General features: G+C 49.2%; 2 protein-coding genes across 3 annotated transcripts in view; both read left to right on the forward strand.

Annotated features, from left to right (window-relative positions):
• LOC132907299 (chromobox protein homolog 1-like) overlaps positions 1 to 19771 on the forward strand; it is a 194306-nt gene that overhangs the window by 106685 nt on the left and 67850 nt on the right. The gene's annotated exons all lie outside the window — the stretch shown is intronic.
• LOC132907187 (insulin-like growth factor 2 mRNA-binding protein 1) overlaps positions 1 to 19771 on the forward strand; it is a 70868-nt gene that overhangs the window by 33898 nt on the left and 17199 nt on the right. Inside the window, exon 1 of one of the 2 annotated variants that reach the window (XM_060960164.1) lies at positions 15777 to 16052. The exons of the other annotated variant lie outside the window; for it this stretch is intronic. Within the exon in view, the coding sequence (XP_060816147.1) occupies positions 16048 to 16052 (5 nt within the window). The 5' untranslated portion in view covers positions 15777 to 16047. Of the gene's footprint in view, positions 1 to 15776; positions 16053 to 19771 lie in introns of those variants that run through there. 2 annotated transcript variants of the gene reach the window in all.

Below are 19771 nucleotides of genomic sequence, written 5' to 3' on the forward strand. Positions count from 1 at the left end.
TGTGTTTCGCTCGATCGCATCTTTGGATAAAGCAATTTATGGTACTTATGGTTGAAAGATGGTAACACCGCAGAATATATCGCCTAATTACAAGAGAGGAAATTATTTGACAATTTTCTTCTTATTATTTAATTTGTACTTTACAATTTGTCCAGCTGGACATTTGCTAGATTTTTCTAACTTAATTACTAAATAAGACTCGGATGGCTACTCCCAGCGGGATACTATCTTCCAGTTTGACTATTTTATTTCTTCAGCGAGGTCAGTGGTGTTTTCTTTTTAGTCTTCTTTCTATGAGAATTTTGCTCGCTTCAGCAGCCAGCTGGTTTCGACGCGTTGCCTCGTATTATTTGAAAAGTCGAAGGAATTTCGTGTGGCGATAAACAGCGTTGAGAAATTTAGTAGCCGTAAATGAATACGCAACGAGTTTACGATTTTATCTCGTTCGACGATATTCTAAAATGTTTACCGTGAAAATTCAAGCGTTATCGATCGGCAGGAAAAAACGTGGTACGCGAGCCGAACCACATCCGCTAATTCGAAATTGGAGCATCGCGCTCGCCTTTAAATAGCGTTGTCCGATCGATGTGATCGATGCGTTTATTATTTTCCAAAGAATTACATAATAATAGGAACGTACTTACGTAAGTCAGGTAACGAGCCGGTTCGACGTATTTTCTTAAAGCGCGGAGAATTTATTTCGCGAGCGGTGTCCTCGTTTAGGAAGACGCATTCGCCGACTACAAATCGGAGTAGCGCGCGTTAGCCTCGCGATAATTGTGGAATTCTCCCGGGTCAGCTTGTTCGCAGTTGTTTGCACTTTCTCTTGGTGTGCGTCGCGAGCTCGCCGAACGTTCGTACACCTCGTGAAACGTCGTTAAAAAGAAAAAGAAAGAAAGAAAAAAAAAAGAGAAGAGGAAGAAAGAGAAACGATCGGTAGGTCGCGTCGTTTCTTCGAGCTAGTCTTTCGTCTTTCGTCATCGCGTTCGTTCTGAGAACAGCAAACGAATCCGTAAAGAAGCTGCTCGTACCAGAGTCAGCGGTTTCTTCCGGTGTTAATGGTCCTCTTATCTCACCTCGACGTGAATAAACGACGAAGGATGCACTTAATTCTCACTGCGCGTTAAAGCCACCACGTTTCGACCGTGTGGATTTTAACTATCGCGAGTTTTAACTAGCTTCGCCGGCGCTGCCACAGATACGCAACCAACGTAATTTCTTACGTGAGAAACTTCAACGCGCCGCTATCACCGTCGATCGATCGAGACGTTAACGCGGACGGAAAATTCGGAATCTTCGTAAAAAGAAAGTGGACGATCGAAAAGGTGGACGCGCCCGAAGAGTCGAGGTCCTGGAGGCTCGGCGAGCCAGAGCATCCGCGTCAAAATTGTAATTGCCGTGAAACAGCCGAGATAAGGGTGTCGTGATACGAAGTAATAGCGTGTAATTACGATACACTCGTACGCGCATAACGTATAATACAAAATTCATTTACATGCCACCCAGACTGTTTCTTAACGTGATTATACTTAATACGCCGAAATTAAGATCTCTCGTCGTATTATTATTCGTTTTACTCGGGCAACGTATCGGCGCGAATGTAGCAGCCAGATGTACGTTAATCGACTACTCAGCGCGACGTCGAAAATGTCGCGTCGTCGATGAAACCGAACCGTTAGCCGACACAAACGTTGCCACCGTGATTCTCGATACACCGTTTGCCCCGTAATTGTTTGAAGTAGGAACAAGAAAAGAAAAAAAATCCAATGGAGTCGCGAAACACCTGGAGCGTGTATCAAGTGGTATTTGTCAGCGACGTACACGCCGCACGATACGTTTTTCCGCGAGTTCGCAGGTAACACGCGAGTAGTCGCCGCACCGGCCAGTCGTTGGTTAGACCAACGCGGAGTTTACGTTTCGATTGGTCTCGTCTTTTCCGTTTCTCGTTCTGGTGGTCGTGAACGAAGGTCACGCGAACTTACGTACAGAGCCGCGTATCTGCCTTGGAGGATCGAGGCGGGAGCATCACTTATTCAACGTTACCGCTTCCACGTTGAGCCTTTGGTTGGTTTACGTGCGCGTCTCGCGACGTCGTAAAGAAGGAAACACCGGTATACAGCGATAAAAAACAACAAAGAAGAAGCTACGTATAGCTGGCTATCTGGTGCGTCGTGTCCTATAGGCTCGCGTTCGCGTGGGTGGCTTTATCGTGGTCTCGTTGTCCGATTCAAGATTAATGGTAAACCGGCGGGAGGAAATGAAACTTCTCTCGGGTCGAATTCGAAACGACTTTTGTAGAATCGCGAGAGCCAACCGCGTCCAAGCTGTCGCGTTTAAGGCTACCGTTGCTATAGTTCGTCCAAGCTTACGAGAGACAGGGTCGCGATAATTCTGTTATCCCCGATGAAACCACGAACCCTTAAAAGCATTCTACCTGCCGCTTTTAGCTCCCGGACGGTATACAAATAGGAAAAAAATCGTCTCTAAATCGGTTAGCTTATCGATTCGCGAAAGCTCTTCTACGCTTTCGGATTCGAAATCCTATCTCGACGGCCGTCCGCTTGCGCTGTCCAATCACCACCGGTCAAGACGACGGGTTTCGTCTTTCTCGCGTAACGAATGTCGTCGTCTCTCGAAGCGAATCGCCAGAGACGACGGGGCGATCGAGAGACGCTCGATGAGATAACACGCGCGGTGGGAAAAGAGGAAAGCGGAGAGGACCGGAAGAGAGGAAGTCGGGCCCCGTACGAAATTTTAATTAAATCTCGTGATCCGCGGCTGAGACTGTCCCGCGCGTTGTAACGCGACGAGACTCGAGCTTTCGTCCGTGGAACCCCGTGAAATCGTCTTCGTTGTCGTCTTCGTCGTCGTCCTCGTGGTTCTTTGCTTTTCTCCGGCGCGGAATACGTTGACGTCGCGCACTCGCCTCTTTCCCGCTCTGTGCAGCATCGCGGAACGAATGTACCGGCGTGTAGTACATTTAATTAATCCCTGGCTGGTCTACCGGCGGCGCCGAGACGCCGTTTTTTCCCACCCTCGCGCGCCCCACCTCAACCTGCCTCCCCCTCGCCCTTGGCTAAAATAGCCGCATTCCGTAAATTCGATTAAAACTATAATCGGCGCAATGTCGCTGGATAAAAGGAGATTGAAAGGAGAACGAGAGGATCGAGCGAAGAGATCGCGATGCAGGAAACAGTTCTCATTTATGTCCCGCATTTTTTTCCCTCCTCCCTGCACGCCGGTTATTTTGCATCAAGTGCGTGGCTATTATCTTTTTCTCTGCTTCGGTAGAAATTGAATTTTACGTTTAATGGATTTTTCCCGATTTTCCCAGGCTGTCGACCGATTCGGGAAATGAAGTCGACGCGGCTACCGTGCACGTATCGAGGGTGATTTTTTTAAATTTCGCCGCAGCGTCGAACGACGTCGACAAGACGCGCGTACCTTCCACTCGTGTTTCCACCAACTTTTCAGACGTTTCCGATCGAAGTTGACCGAAACGCTGCTGGCCTTCCATTACGAACATCTTTCCTAGCGCTGCTTGTTATCGTCACGTTTAATTAAACGTCCTCGAGGAGGAAGCGCGACGACCTCGTGCCCGCTTTCTTCCGAACGCCTTCGACCCGGCTAGAATCTGGACTCTTCCGCTTGCAAGTCTCGCGAAGCGACGATACCACCGAGAATATCGCGTTGCACACGTAGGCTAGCGATTTAGTATCGTCGAGGTACGCGGTATTTCGCCGTAGACTTTAGGCTCTGTACGTCGAAACGGCTGCTGCCGGACCATCGTCGATCCTCCCTGATCGGTCTTTGGTCGTTGGTGGCGGATTCGCGTGAAATTTGCGCGAAACTTGGACGATGCCGCGACCTACAGGCGCGTATGCTTCGCCCACGCACCTTCCCAAAGTATTGATTACTTTCTGCCTGTGAGAAGGAAGGGACGGGAACGTGGGGCGGCAGAGAGGAGAAGGAAGAGGAAGCGGTAGAGGAGATGGAGAAGGTCGGAGGGAGTAGAATCGGAGTAGAAGGGGTTCTGTCTCTCTCTTCCTCCCTCGTTTCTTTCCCCTGCCCGCCCTGCCTGTCTCACACACACACACACACACACGCGAACAGGCGCGCGTTTCACTCGCTCGCACGTATCCTTTCGTGGTCTCTCGCTCGCGCTCGTTTCTCCGCTTCTCTCCCTCTTCGTTACCTCGCTTCTGCTCCTATCCGAGAACCGCGCCTTCTTCTTTTCGCTGCCGCTTTCACGGATCATCTCGCTCTCGCCTTCGTCCATCCTTTCATTTCGCCAGGAGCTACTACCATCGACACCGGCGACCATCTACTCGGACAGAAACGCGTGGCTCTCGTATCCGAACTCGTTAGGAAGAGCCGGTCGAGAGGATTGCGGCGATCGCGCGAAATCGATTGTTTTTCATGGGAAAATGTCTTGATTGGTCGCTCGTCCCGGTTCTCTCCTCTCTTCGTTCTACGCGTCGTCGAAACGCGAATCTCGATAGAGACGCGGCGACGAAAAATCGTTGCAGCTATTCTCACGGGAATTCGTCGCCACCGCCACCGCGAATAATCGACAACCTCGAACGTCCGAGAAGATTACCGTATTTTAATTATTCCGACGACGAAGCAACTCGATGTTCAAGCACCGAGTAGAATTTTTACGCCAACCGGCACGATCGCAGATAATTTCTCGAAACGTTACGCTTCGCTTGGATCGATCGAGACGGAGGATACGTCCGATCCTATCGAGAAAACGGGGACGTATCGTGGTGATCGTGGCTGGTCTACGATGGCTCGCGGTGGATCTCGTAGCCGGCCGTAACTCGAACGATTCCCGGGCAGGATGTAAGGAGAGTCGATCGACCGGCCGACCACAGCCAAGGACGTAAATCGGAGTCGTCGGGGCCCGGGATCGCCGCTGCTTTTCAAACGGGGCGAAACTCTTTAATTTCGCATCGCCATAAATAATTTGACCGCAGACCCGTGGCTTTCCTGGAAGCAGGCCTTGCTCTTTCCAGACGCCGACAACACCTCCTCCGTCGTCTCGACCGCATAACTTGACATGTATCATACGCGCTGCCATTTTCGTTCACCGATAGATCGTCGCGATCGGCCACGCCGTTCTTCGTCCGCCGATCCAAGTTCAACCAGCGATTCCGAACTAACACGACCGAGAATAGTCGGCGAATTAGAAACGTAGAACGTCCGTTGTTGAAATCTCCGAATTTCTCGGCGATAATCGGCGGATACGCGTTCCGAAACGATCGAATCTCTTAGACGTCGTCGCGCGAAAGAAGCAACGCGACTTGGCGAGCGAGCGCGATCCTGCGATCGGCATAAATCGCTGAAAGTGCGACTAATTATTACGAAAGAGATTCCGGTTACGGTAAACGTTTGGAGCATTCGTTCGAACGTCTAAACTGGAATTATTAACGATGGAATGTCTAATCCGATCCGAGGGGCAAGGGGATAAATCGTCCGTGGAAATGTAGGTCAAAAGTGAACGTCGATCGACGTGACTCGTTAGAAGAGCGAGACCGTTGCCAGGGTATACGCGATCGCTAAAGATACCACGGCGGATCTGGGTCCATTTGCTTTTGAACTCTCCTGCGACTTTCCCAAATCCGGCACACGTGCATAATAGACAAGATCTGGTGACACGGATACAGAATCGCCCGATTACGATCCAATATAACCGCGTCCGATATATCGTCGTTAAATATTTCGCGATTTTCCAAACGAAAGCTGCAAACCGTATCGCGCTTCTTCGTCTTCTTCTTCTTGATCTGGCGATCTTGTCGTAACACGTTGGTCTATAGTTTGCGATTTTTCGCCGATTTTCTTCCACTTCGACCAGCCAATTCAACGATAATTCAGTTGATATACTTGCACCTAGTCGAAAGGGCAAAGAACGCTTTGCTCTACCGGTCTTCAGAGGTTTTTAGTTTCATAGGATCCAGAGATCCTTGAGAAAACGAAGGTCGGTATTTATGATCGACCGGCGACGGTGAAACCGCGTGAAAATATTTTCACCGAGAGAAAGGAAGAAGCGTAAAGCGGACGGACGCGCGCGGACTGGCACGGAATGACGGACCCATCTTCGTTATCAGTGTACACGCCGTCAATTTTCGTAGGCGCGGATCGGGCAGCCGTGTAATCGCTTCGCGTAGTACTAACTTTCGTAGTCTCGCCGAATCGATCCGTGTTCGGTCGGTTTCAACGAACCGGCATGGCACCGGTACCGGCACCGGCTATCCGCGCGCGTTCTCCTCCCACCGTTTCGTATCTCGAAGCGCGACCAAATCTTCCAACCGACGTCTCTAACGATCCACCTTCTCTTTCTTTGTTTCAGGTAAGACACGTTCACAGCGATTTCACGCCCTTGGATCTTTCGGAAAGATCGCGTCCGAGAGTCTGCAGCGAAGTCGGCTCGAGAGACTCGCGTGACTCTCTCCGATCAACCCATTGACAGATTCTCCGTTTCTCCGTTGTATTATCCGCAAATTACGCGGGCCTAAGTATCGGTGTTTAACGTCGGACAGAGATTTTTCTCGTAATCGGTGTATACCGAAAATTGAATTTGTCGATGGGTTATTATAGGAAGGAGAGAAAAGAAAGGAAAAAGGTATGGAAGAAAGACGGAGACGGGTTTGCTCGGTTTCCAGCAACAATTTTCAAGGGATACAGAGCGGTGAGCGATGATCGCGCAGCGTCCTACTCTATCTTTTATAGCTTTTATTCGGTCGAAAGAGCCCGGCATTATGGTCGATCGAGGTAAGATTGCCAGCTGTAACGGGCATTATTCCGGGAATGGGAAAAGAGAAACGGCTCGCGAATTTATTAATCGATCGACTGGGACACGATGGATCTTCAACCGGGCAACGTTTTTCGAAACTGGCAGCGCTCTACGACGATGCCCGGCCACCGCTTCCCACCTGTCGCGCTATTTCGATAGTTGCTTTCGACCAGTTTCCAACCATTCGAAACTTTCGCCTCCCCTGTTCCTCCGTTTCGCTATTCGTCTACTCTCGCGCTCCTTGCCAAGGAGAACGTCGCTCGTCGCGCAACCCTTGTTAGCCCCTTTCGCTCGTTGTCGCAATCGTATCGTTCGGATCCATCCCACGTTACCGATGTCTGGCATCGAACGCAAAATTACGCGGTGGAACGCCAGTTGTACGAAAACTCCGTTTACACGAGTGAAATTTTAACGTTGCCTGATCGAGCGAACTTTAGCGGAGTTGCGCTATTGTTCCAACTATCGCTGAGCTAGCGGTCGATTCGCTTACCCGTACGAACGTCTAACAGTAAGACGTAAACGGTGTAGAGGCACGCGTTACGCGACACGCTCTCACGCTTCGCCGTCGATACGAGTTTCCAACGTTATTACGTAGCTGTTCGGGGAGCAAATGTTTCGCGGAATTCCGTTATACGAGCATGAACTCCTATTAACCGAACGAAAAATCATAGATGGCGGGGAGAGGTAGAGGGTGGACTCCTGTTACACGAACGACCCGGTTATACGAACCAACTTGTGTCTCTCGACAGCTTCGTATAAACCAGAGCATTGCAACGTCTCTCGCAGGCAATCGACTTCGATCGCGATCGGATATCGTTGGTGCGGATCCACGTGGCTACTCGGCGAGTTAAAAGCCGCGGATGAACAACCGGTATTTGCGCGGCCACGACAGGATAATGCTCGGAGGGGTGCGGAAAGAAGCATCGGGCGTGTCTTTCAAAACCAAGTCCTCTTTTATTATGGCAGAGCAAACAAATTCTTTCAATCGTGGCCTCTTCGCTATCGTCCTCCCTTTGAGATTAAACGTAGCCATCCAGTCGAGCTCTCCTGGTTCGATTCAGTTTTTTTCGAGTATTTAAGTACAGTCCGGGACAAAAGTTCTCGCGAAAACTCGCAGCCGACTTTTTCTTTTCTCTTCTCGTTTCCTTTTCTTTTCTTTTCTGGAAACGCGACGCGCCATTTTCCGTCTCGTTATCCGTTCGTTCGATCGGAAAGCCTGGGCGCGTTGATCGTGACCGATCGTGCGTGAAAGTTGGAAAAGTTGGCGTGCAAAGGGTACCGAAATGGCAGAATAATAGAGCGGTGGAAAGATCGCGCGAGAGATGCGAACGTAAAAGTCGAAACATCGAGGCCAGGCAACTTTGCGCGATGTAATTTGCATGAAACGAGCGCGGTTGGACGAAAGTTTCTCTCCTTTTCCTGGAAAGAAGCAAAGTTGACGAGGGGAAACGGAGAAGCGTGTTACGGGTACTCGACGCCGGTCCGTCCGCGAATTTCCCGCTTCCGTGTTTCGACCGCGCGTTCCAACGTTCCTACCAATCCCTTCGTCATCCCGCCCAGCGATATTTCGTCGGAGCGCGTTGTCCGCGTGTCGGCTAAATCGGCATCGGTGTCCGTCGAACGCATCGATCGTCACGCAACCTTAAACGCCATCGGCCGAACCTGTAAGATTTCGCTGGCTAAACGGCGAAGAGCGTGCGTGTGCAGGGTGGTAGGATCCCGGTGGTGTATCGATGCCGAGGAACCTGGAGAGAGAGAGAGCGTTTTTGCCGGCTTGTACCCTGGCCTTGAAATTTCCCTCTCGGTCTCCACCCTCGTGCCTCTCGCGTCGCCTCATGGAGAAAATAAGCAAGGCCGGTGGTGGAGATAGGAGAAGGAGCGAGAGAGACGGAGCTCGCGGCGGAGCCGAGAGACGAAGCAGAAACGCGCGAGGGAACGGCGGAGGAAGAGAGACGAGCAGAGAGAGAAGATAGCAGTGCCCAGCGAGTGCGACCCTGCTCGCGATAAGTTTGCACAGAGAGCGAGAGTGCGTAGAAAGAGAAAGCAGAAACGGTTTGCCATGGAAAGGGAAAGAGAAAGGAGGTTCGGAGGGTGTAGTACGGTCGAAGGGCGAAGAAGAGAAGGGAGAAAGGGAAGAGCGGCTCGTGTATGCGGAGGATAGAGCGGTGGTTTGGGTCGTGAGGGTTGGCAGGGGTAGAGGGGCAGAATCACCGCGACGCCGGCTTCGGCGGAACCTTCGTAGTGGGAGTGGGCCGGGGGGTGGTAGCGGCGTTGGACGAGTAAGAGGGTTGGAATGGAAGTCGTGAAAGTCCAGAATAGGGTTGGAGGAGCGACGAAAGGGGCGCCACGTGCTACGGGAGAGGGTCGTTCATCCCCGGGTCAAGGTTACCCTCCTCGCGGACCTCACCCTCGCGACTACCAGCATCGTGCCATTTACCCTCAGCATCGCGGTTGCACAGCCACCATCGATCCTTATTTCGCTTTTTCTCCCTAGCACCTTTCGGCAAACTCTTCGGCGATTGTTTCGCCCGGGTTTCTTACTCCGTCGAAACTTTGCCGCTTCCTTCTGCCACGTTGTCGGTCGCTGGTGGTCCCCTTTTATTCCTGGGTCAAGGTTATCCTCGCGGCAGACTCGATCGGTCGACCGGCGAATCTCGTTTCTCGTTTCTCGTTTCTCGTTTCCACCCCCGTGCCGCTCGAAGATCGTTCGCTTTCTCGTCCAAGTATTTTTCGTGCTCTCGAAACACGTTGCGAACGAGAAGCGTCCGTTTCCTCGCGTAGCCGCATACAGACACGCCGGGTTCGTTGATCGAAGCGAGGAAATCGAATCGGTATGAAAGCAGCCGTCTGTTTCTCCGTCAGCCGTGGCCAATTCTGACGGAGCTGAGAAACGTTCGCGGTGCGTGGAGAGGACCTCTCGTTCCCGGGCTAAGCTCTCTGTCGACGACGGGCTGTCTCGTTAGGCGGCGGGGATTATTAAATTCGCGTGCACCAGGTCCGGCTGACTTTTATCAACAAATGCATATGACGTGCATGAATGCACTTTGCGATTCATTAATCTGATGGAAGACCACTCGTGATCCTGAATGTACTCCCACTGGCCCTGGGCGTTTACCCCGGGCTTGCCTCGGCTGCAACTCTTTTTATCGATCCTTGTGCACAGACCGATACTTCCGCGCCTTTCATCGGCCAATCAGGGCTACGCCTCGGACGTTGAAATAAAAATTGCCGATGCCGCTGTCGCCAAGACGCGCAATTTTCCTCGCGAATCCTCCCCGTGAAAATTCGTCGTAAACCCTTCGAATCGCGTTTTCCTTTTCCTCTCTTTTCTTCGTTTCGCGGTTTATCGTCGTGTAATTTTCGTTTCCGTGTTAACGAAAAAGCAGGAGAGAGAAAGAACGCGTTATCGATCACGAAACACGCCACCAGAGCACACGAGCAATCGCGTTGTCGCTTTCGTGCGAGAGACGTTCTACGAGCGAAAACCATGAGTAATTCAGACGACGTTCGATGCCGTAGACGCGTCCCGCTCGACTATCGAGGTTCCGTACGGGACACCGTATACCCACGTTTCGCGTGTTTCCAATTTTTACGAGCGCCGACCGATTTCCGTTTTCCGTAGTTGCCCACGAACGAGCGCTTCCACCAACGAGTTCATTTTCTTAATCGAGAGATTGTAACTGCTTCGAACAGGTAGCACGTGTTACGCGGTCGTTGACTATGCGCGCTTACTCGCACGAGATACATACTCGATGGTTACTCGAGACATCGTCTTAACATTTGTACGTGGGGGGAGGGGATATTTCGCGTCAAGTTGGCAGACCTCCGCCGACAGCAGCGGAGTAACGTCCGATAAGGTTGCGCAGCCGGGATGAAATTTCTTGACGGAAACCATAAAACGTTGTTACCCCAAAAATTGCATCGCCGCCACCTCTGCTTCACTCGTGAGCAATAAAACGGGAGTTTTGGCAGCGGTGCAGGCCCTCGTAAAAGTTGCTCCATTCTCTGACACCAGCCTGCAATTCTCTCGTTCTACCGGCGCGCGCCGATACGCCGATACGCGTTAAAGGAAAATCAGGATTAAGCCTTCATCGAGTCGCGCGTATAGCACGGCAACTGAGCACAGCATTCGGTCGGAAGAATGTGACGTCGCATAAAAAAAAAAAAACGTTGCTGCGAGGTTTCTCTTGGGCGCTGTGCGTTGTACCGGAGTAGTTTCGGTGTTTGGTCGCTGTGTATAGCGATCTGCACGCGGTAAATCCAGCCGAGCCAAAACAACGAAAAGAATGCTATTGTACCGCTTTGGTAAATTTGTCTTGCGCTCCGTGACGTTAGGGATTCGTCGTCGCAATTCTGTCTTCCTTCCGGTATCGTGTCAATTTGAATGCATTCACTTCGCCATGACGCATAATTCGCGAATGCCCGGGGAAGGAACAAGTCTCTGTGTAGGGTAGGATCGCCATAAACTCTCGTTCTCTCTTATTTATCACCCTCTGTGTGTACCATTCCTTCGCTCATCCGCTCGGCAAACCTACCATTGTCGGGAGGAGGGAAGGAAGGGGCAGCAAGTTAAGAATGCATTTCGCGTTCGTCTGCCCACGGATTCTCTTCGTATACACAGCGATTAAACGCAAAGCCAATAGAGAGTTATTAAAAGAGCAGGACCATCTTTTTCTCGGTGGTTTTATCGCGCGTTTAAATTCATCGAAACGCGTATCGATTTATACTACGCGAGTCGAACCGTGCTATTTTCACACGATCGCTTCTTACGTGCTTCTTCGCTGTTTTACGGTCGAGCGTTTCGTATTTTTCCTTTCCACCACCAAAATATTCTCCGCTGTATATTTTAGCGCGTCGACGATCAAACGTGGAAGAATACGCTGTACCGCGTACTCGATATCTTACGAGCGTTGATCTTTGCTTTTTTTCTCTTTCTTCTTGCGCGTCTCATCGATCTCTCTAGAAACGGTCACAAATTTCGAGCCGAGGGGTTAGTTCCATATTTAAGGGAGTCCGGTTGAACGCGGTACGAGCACTTCCGGAAAGGAACGAGCGGATCCTCCTTCCATCCTCTCCGATATATATGCACTTCGCATTTGTCTACCCACGCTTGATGCCTTCGCGATGTTTATGCGATTCACCGATGCAAAGGTGGAGAAGGAGGAGAAGTAAGAGAACCAGGAACCGTAGACGGGATGGAAGGGGATGAGGCTGGAAGAATCGTCTCCCTTCTGAAATAATGTCGAGTATACCGAACGCAGGAACGTAACCAAGGGAGTGCGCCCGCTTATTGCCTTAAATTGCTAATTGGGCTTAGGACCGACGCTGCCTTTCCACAGCGACGAGCTCTCTCTCTCTCTCTCTCTCTCTCTCTCTCTCTCTCTCCTCTTTCTCATCTATCTATCTCTATCTCTGTCTCTCTTTTCTGTATGGCCCGAATCCACCGTCTCTCTCTTTTCTCCATTCGGTTGGTCGGTTCTTTTTCATTCGCCGCATAGATCCCCGAGTTCGACTTCCTCGATGCCTATTGTCGATGTCAGACCCTTCGCCTCCTCCCTGTTGCAGCGGCAAGAGGGAAGGAGCAAGAAGAAAAGTCTGGACGAAGGAACAGGGGCGCCAGTCACGAGAGCGACAGAGATTAACGCACCCGGGTTCTCTTCTCCCCTGTAGAAACAGCATTTACCCCCATTGTTTTCTCATCTCTAAAAATTTAACAGGATCGACGCATGATGCCTTTTCAAATCTGCACGCGGGACTCCTTTTTACCTCATTCTCCTCTCTCTCTCTCTCTCTCTCTCTCTCTGTCTTCTTCTTACCCCTCGTTCCACCTACGCGAGTGAAGAGACAGGCGTATTAGCAAGGGGTTGGCCAGAATTACGACACTTGCGAGTCATTTCTTTTCTTCTTCTTCCTTTTGTCGTGCACCGAGAGACATTTAGGACGCTGGCGGCGTTCTTGTGCATGGAAATTCTTGAAAGGGACGAAGGAGTGGTTGACGGGACTGCTGGATGTATAGAAAGTGAATCGTTGGTAGGTGATTGAAAGCGTGGCAGGGTTGTGTGTTCGTCGTGTTTCGTTTGTATCGAAAGCGCGTCATGTGTCGGCGCGGTGTCGTTATTTTCCTAAGCTGGCTCGTGCTGCGTATTGCGAGCCGAATGTGAACGGGCCGTTGTGACAGGTAAAAAAAAAGCAAAAAGTAATCGCGTGGTTTCGCCAACCGATTCCTCGACTCACCTGCCGGTTGGATAGCGCGATGGGCATACTCGCCAACAGTTTGTTCTTTATCGTATTATCGTACACCCGTATACGTACCCAACGTAGACTAATCTTGATACTGTTCCGCTCACCACCGAGTGATACTTACGCGGTTACTGGTTTCGGCGTCGCACGCTCGTGCGTCGTTTAAAAACGAAAATAAAACCGGACGAAGAAGCCAGAGAAAGAAATTAGCATTAATTGACCTCGTAGCCCGTAACCGGGTAAGAAAAAAGAAGCGCAAGAAACGCGACAGTTTCCGAGAAGCAATAAAATAATACAATCGCATCTCGCGTACACCGTAAACCTTAACAATCCATGGAATCGAGGCCGAGGCAGGCTGCGTGTGCGGCTTTCGCTTCCGTTTCGCCGGAGTAAAATCGCCGATAATACATGGAAAGCCATATCGATTGTAAACAGCAGGAGAAAAAATGTTGAAACGATCCGACAATCATAGGTGTCTGTCGGCCACGTGGCAGCTGCTTCAACAGCTGTTACCACCCCGATGCATCAGAAGGTGCGCCAGTTTTTTTCTTCTTGGTGCTGATTTTTAATGTCGCGATATCATGCGCGGAACGCGGCTCGGTGCTCGCGTGCACGCTCCTCTACCCCGTCGCAAAAAGGAAGACACCGCTGTTGCCAGAAGCGCCAGCCTTTCCGACCAAATTATCTCTCCTGTTCATCTTCATTCACAGTTCTTACACCGATTGACAGCTACAAAACCGTACCACCACGCGCTCTAACAACAGCCTCCGTTGAAATTGTTAATCCTTTCTCGCAACACCGCCGTACTCGATTAATCCTCGTTGTTTGATGCAGGCAACAGACGTTCGTCGATCCGATGTTGTATACGTACGCTCGTCTATATGGTGCGAAGACGGATCGATAAAAGTTTTCGGAAAAGGTGAAACGTATCCTAGTCGAAATCGTTAGAATCGTTCTCAGCAGATTCGCTGGTAAATACGAAAATCTAAAAATTTGAACATTTTTAACGGGGAAAGCTCGGTTCGCGGATCGAAAGGACTTTTTTCACGACGCGTTTAAAAAATTTTAAATCGATTTTAACGCGGTCTGTTCTATTCGCGAGCGAAGCGAGGACGATTAAAAAAAAAAAGGGAGAAATTCCGCGATAACGCGATCGACATTACGTAGTAATAAATGAATTAAAATAGGGTTAGCGAAACGTGGAGTACGCGCGCGTACTTCCCGGAACGCGTGCTCAATACAATCGGGAAATTAATTATAGGAGAATTCTCGACGAGTGTCCGTGGCTGCCGCGTGCTCGCCGACCAGTCGTTTTTACGTACAAACAAAATTGTTCGCGCAACGAGTGTTTTTCTGTCCACGTTTTTCCCGTTTCTTCGCCGGGGAGAGCCGTACGCATGGTCGAGCCAGCACCGGTCCGGGATATTGATTAATTAGGAAAAATTCACGTTGAATGGTCCGTCAACTTGTAAAATGGAAGTAAAAGAATGAAAAAAAAAAAATTCGCACGCGGATGAAGGGTCTATTCAGATGTTGCCGGTTTTTCGATGAATTCATCGAATATTTACACACGACAGTATTGGAGCGGGCTTTCCGATTCTCTTTCGGCCACCGCCCTTTTTTCCCCCGTAGAATATTTTTCAGCATATTTAGGTCTATATCTATAGGTATATATATATATATATAGACGCGAGGCACAATGCAGAAGATAATTTATTTATCAATATGTGCATGGAATTTGAATATCTTCTAGTAAGAATACCGCCTGGAAGAAAGAAGATGCGTGACTGTCGGATTATCGAACGAACTTGAACTCACGCTGGGTTCGTTGACGCAATGTATTTTAAAATCCAGCGTGAACGTAATAGGTACGCGTTATTCGATGCAGAACGAATAGTTGTGGCATAAGATTACGATAAAATCGCGAGATTATGTTTGTGTTCGATCGGTTGGATCGTGAGCGTTTTGTTGTTCCTAGTGGCACGCTTCCAACGACTGACTCTGTCCGACCGATTCCTCCCGCGTGATTTTACTTTCAAATTCACTATTACGCTAGACCTCTTCAAGTTTCGATAACTGCGAATTATCGATACAGACGGGGTAAGAAGATCTCTTTACGCAGTTCTTCCTTCGTTCGTCTTGCTCTTGAAGGCGGTTGAAACGCTCGCCTGTCTAAAAATCACCATCGTTATGTGCTCAAATTCAGCTCTTCGCAAAACAACTCGAAATACAGCGAGATTTTTCCCTAAATGCGAAGAAGAAGGATGTCTCGAGTGTACGGAGATTTTACATCGACTTATCTAGATGGGGAATCGTTGTTGGTCGATTGGTTCCGAGAAAATTCTTCGTTCCGATCGCCCTCGTCAGTTTCATTTTGTATCTCGGGTATCTTCGATCGCGAACAGATATCAACAAAAACGAACGATTGAAAACGCTACAATTACAAAATGTCTGGTTGACCCGTTACTCGATTATTCTAAATAGGCGAACGTCTTCCGATTTCTGCAGTTTCATCCAGCATCGAGATCATCGATAAGGATAAAAATATGCGTCTGTTAAGATCGCGTAGAGATAATATTAGTTTCACAGAAGGAAGCGAATTCTGCAAACTCGCCGCGCTATGAATTCGCGTGCATTGTAATCTCTTGCCTTAACGCGGTTCGTGCCTCTCCGTATATCTTCGTGCATGTTCGATTTCCGCGCTGATTGAGCGTGGCGCTCGGGTCGACCGGCTCTACTCGCGTTCGCAGTTCGCGGCGGGACGTGAGCCAGTGTGTCGCGAAGAATTTTTTTTGTTCGCTAAATCTATCGCGAATAGGTAACGTTCGTGATTTTCGTCTTTATATCGTTGTTCCGATTTGTGTACGTGTTGCGCGTCAACGCCCTTTCCGTTCAGCGCGCGACAGCGCGTCGAAAATCAACGGGACTGCTGGCAAAAGTGGTTCCAGAGTTTGCTACTATCTTCATCGTATCACGGACACGTGGTATCACTAAAATCACGTATATACAGTATGGTGTGAGTTGGATGGATTTTATTCGTCGTTTCAATTTATCAACGTGTCTCGATTACGTTTTGACCGCGCAGGGCCACTGTACAAAATTTTTGTGCGTTCAACCTATACGTGTGTGTATAAGTGACGAAGCGAATTCCAAAACGCCAACAATTTTTCTTCTACGTCATATGGAACCAGCTTGTACCACGCCGTCGACGATTAATTCGCGAGTTCGATCCCTGTGAATCGAAAGTGTGTGGAATAGTCGTTCCATTTCGATCTTTGGATGCCGTCGATCGATCCAGGTCGCCGACTACCTTTACATATTTTCCGCCGTATCGTTTTCGAACAGTTTGTAATTTTCATGGTAGTAACTCGATACCAAAAGTCACGCGGCCCCGACGAAATTCCTCGGCCCGCGGACAAAGTCGATGCTCGCGTGACCGGTATGTTCTCCATCTCCACCATCCGGCGAAACTTAGGTTCAATTTCGCCGATACAAGACAAGCGCGAGAACAATTTCTCGAACACACTACCCGTACTCTAGCCTAGTCGTCTGTAGTTTACTCACGCGGTGCTTCTTGATTACACGGAAACTCGCTTTCGGATTAGTCTGTTTCGTTCGGACTCGATTCGGAACCTTCGCCAATGTGCTTTCGATAGGCTCTTCTAACCTTGTCTATGAATGCGTGTGTGTGTCCTTACATGAAATCGTGTTACACGCGAACTTTGTGCATCTGTCGTGGCAGTCGAAGGCGCGGAAAGTAAGGTTAACCGTCGAAGGAACGAGCATCTACAAAACGAGAAAGGGAAATTCAGTGTTATTTTTCGGTATGTTGGTGCCAACGAGCGTCTTTGTTGTGTCTTTAACGAGCAAGGACAATTCTATTGGCTGACTACCAATAAGTCAACAACGAACGTCGCCATATCTGCGAATTCACAGGATCATTGTTCGTGTAAGTGTTCGTCTTGTTTACATCCGTATCGTTACTCTTTGCACACGCGACTATACATATATCGAATCGTTGCATGCTTCATCATGCTGGTTGAAGTTAAACGCGCGTTCGCTGCATCCTTGGAATCGCGTACATGTCTAAATAGCAGACGATCCTTTCGATAATTGCACTTTTTTCTTAGGACAAATTTATCGTAGACGATTAACTGCCTATAGACAGGAAGAAATTTTAATGCGAGAAATATGTTTACGCCCGTATATGTTTAGCCGTATCGAAGAATCTCGTGGAAATAGCGGTAAATTCGTCTTGTTCAGTCTGTTGTTCTTCAGATTGCGCAACTTTCTTCCATTCCGTAACCCGAATGCCGTTTTAATCGCGAACCGACCGGAAATCACGTCGCCGGTCTTAGCCGCGCCAATGTTAACGACCCAGGCGATGTGAAATGAAATTACGAATCGATGTTCGGCGACGCCACTGACCATTCGCCGCTATCTTCGGGTCGTTCTAAACGTCTGTAAGGTATCGGTGCCCCTATCTAGGATTTAGGTCACTTTTGCGAGTCTCGTATTCGTCAAGTCGGATAACTAGATACTTTGGCCTAATATGTGGGTCCACCTTTGACGTTAATTTTTCATCGCCTTGAACATTTGAGAGCTGAAGAGACGCCTATTCGAGGATCACGTTTATCACGTATCTTGTAAAATACCTCTTGTTCTTTCCTCTTTGTTGCTCCTTACACGATATTGTGTCATTTATCGTTCACATTTATCATTTATACGCTGGAAATAGGTTAATCGAAACTTTTAAAATAGAAACCTCTTCCGTGGCAATAGCGCTAGATTTCACGAGAACACGCTAAAAGAGAATCTCGCACGAATATATAAAAAGAATCACCTTTGTTGTAAAAACTCACGCCCTTCGAAGCATTCGAAAAGATCTCTTCCACTTTGCATCGCATAAATGTTAAAATAGCCCGATGTACCGATACGAGCACATCTCGTCAGCATCTCGTCTCCCTTTTGCCATTGACAATTGATTTTAAGGGACACTTGTTGCTGGGTGGAAGTCGCGTTTGCAAAGGTGCTCGTTGCCAGATCTAGCTCTAAACCTGCGTATCGCGATCAAACGCACGTTTCAAGTACACCTCGTTTACGATATCAAGGCGTGGAATGCTTGCGTGCATTCCTGCGCTTGGTAACGGAGTGATTCGTTAATCCGCTTTAATCGCGAGTATCGCTCGATAGACGTACTGTAGCGCGAGCGTCTTGAAAACTATTACGCGATTCAAGGAAAACTCGTCACCAAGGCAAAACAACCGGAACGAGCACAGAACGCGATTGCTGCTGAGCCTCTAGCTGCAGGGCAACTCGACGATTCCGCACTTCGCGTTCGTTGGTCGCTCTCGCTTTCGAACGATCCACGACATAATCTCGAGAGAAATCGATGCAGTTATGGCTGTCGGCGTGTCGTTACGCATCCTAGGCGAATATCGCACGAATGCATGGGACTCTTCGAGAATCGATCCATCGAGATCTACGATAGAATAGATGGTTGCTCGTCTCGTTAACGCACGATCTATGGTATCTCCGTTTTCTCTCTCTCGATCGAGATTTCCTCTTCCCCTTAGCGTTTTCCACGAGCTTTTCCCCTTGGCGGTTTCCTTGGACGTCGTTCGCGCTTCCTCGGTTTCTCTCGGTTCGTCCTTTTCTCGCTCGAGTCCACTGGCTCGCCTCATATTCGCACGTTTGTTTCGCATTTTCCACGCTCACATCGAACCTTCCTCCTCCTCCTCCTCCTCCTCCACCTCCTCCTTGTCTCTCGGTCGCGTTCTCCGACGGCTGGTACATGTAAGTTGCAGACCAACTTGCTAATTCGTCGCGCAGAAATATCTCGAGCCCGTCTGCGGCCGCGTCTCCTCTCGGATCGTTATTGTGAATTTCGTCGTCCTAGAATAAACTTCTCTGTCGGCTTAGCGCTGGACCGAACGAGGAAAAGAGAGCGTCGCGACGGCGACGTGCGTGTCCTCTGCTCTTCCACTACCGCGCTTCTCCCGCCTTCTCTCCTCCCTTTTTCGACTGTCGGCTTTTCAATGTCCGTATTAGCGTCTCTTTTAACCGTCGGTTCGCCTTGTTTCGTTCAGAATTATTGAAGCGGCGGTTGAATGAATTCGACCAGCCCAAATTTTATTACACGCACGGCTTCTAGCCGCGTCGAAACGCGCGCTCGCGCGCGCCTTCGTGTCCCGGTGTAACTCTGAGTTCTGTTTCGCCTCGTAACACGAGACGCGATAATCGCTCTTGCAAAAATTCACTGTACTTTCGTAACGTTTCCACGATGTATTCTATCGATTCCATATTTATTTCGAATAAATATCTAAATACATTCGCGAGTCGTTGTCAAAATAGAACGTCCTTTAAATTATTTAAGTTGGATTTGGTGGTGGTCTATGAAACGCGATCGTTTACGAAGGAATCGTTTTAAAGCGGGCAGCATCGGGATTCGAGATTAGTCTAAATGACCGGAAGAGGATCCCAATTCGACGTTCGTTTCATCTATGGCCACCGTTTCACCTTCGATCATTGTATCGTTAAACATTCAACGTCCGTGTGCACGCGGACCGAAGCAAATTGGACGATAATTTTAGTCATGTTGAAATCGATAACCGTGATCGTGAACGCGACAAAGAAAGAGCCAGGAAACGACGGAGAGCCGGCTTTCTTCCAAGAAACTAAGACATTGACATACGCTGCTATAGAACGTCGGCGGATATGCAAAGAGGAAATTAT

The sequence above is a fragment of the Bombus pascuorum genome, chromosome 1, assembly GCF_905332965.1.
Source record: "Bombus pascuorum chromosome 1, iyBomPasc1.1, whole genome shotgun sequence".
Lineage (NCBI taxonomy): Eukaryota > Metazoa > Arthropoda > Insecta > Hymenoptera > Apidae > Bombus > Bombus pascuorum.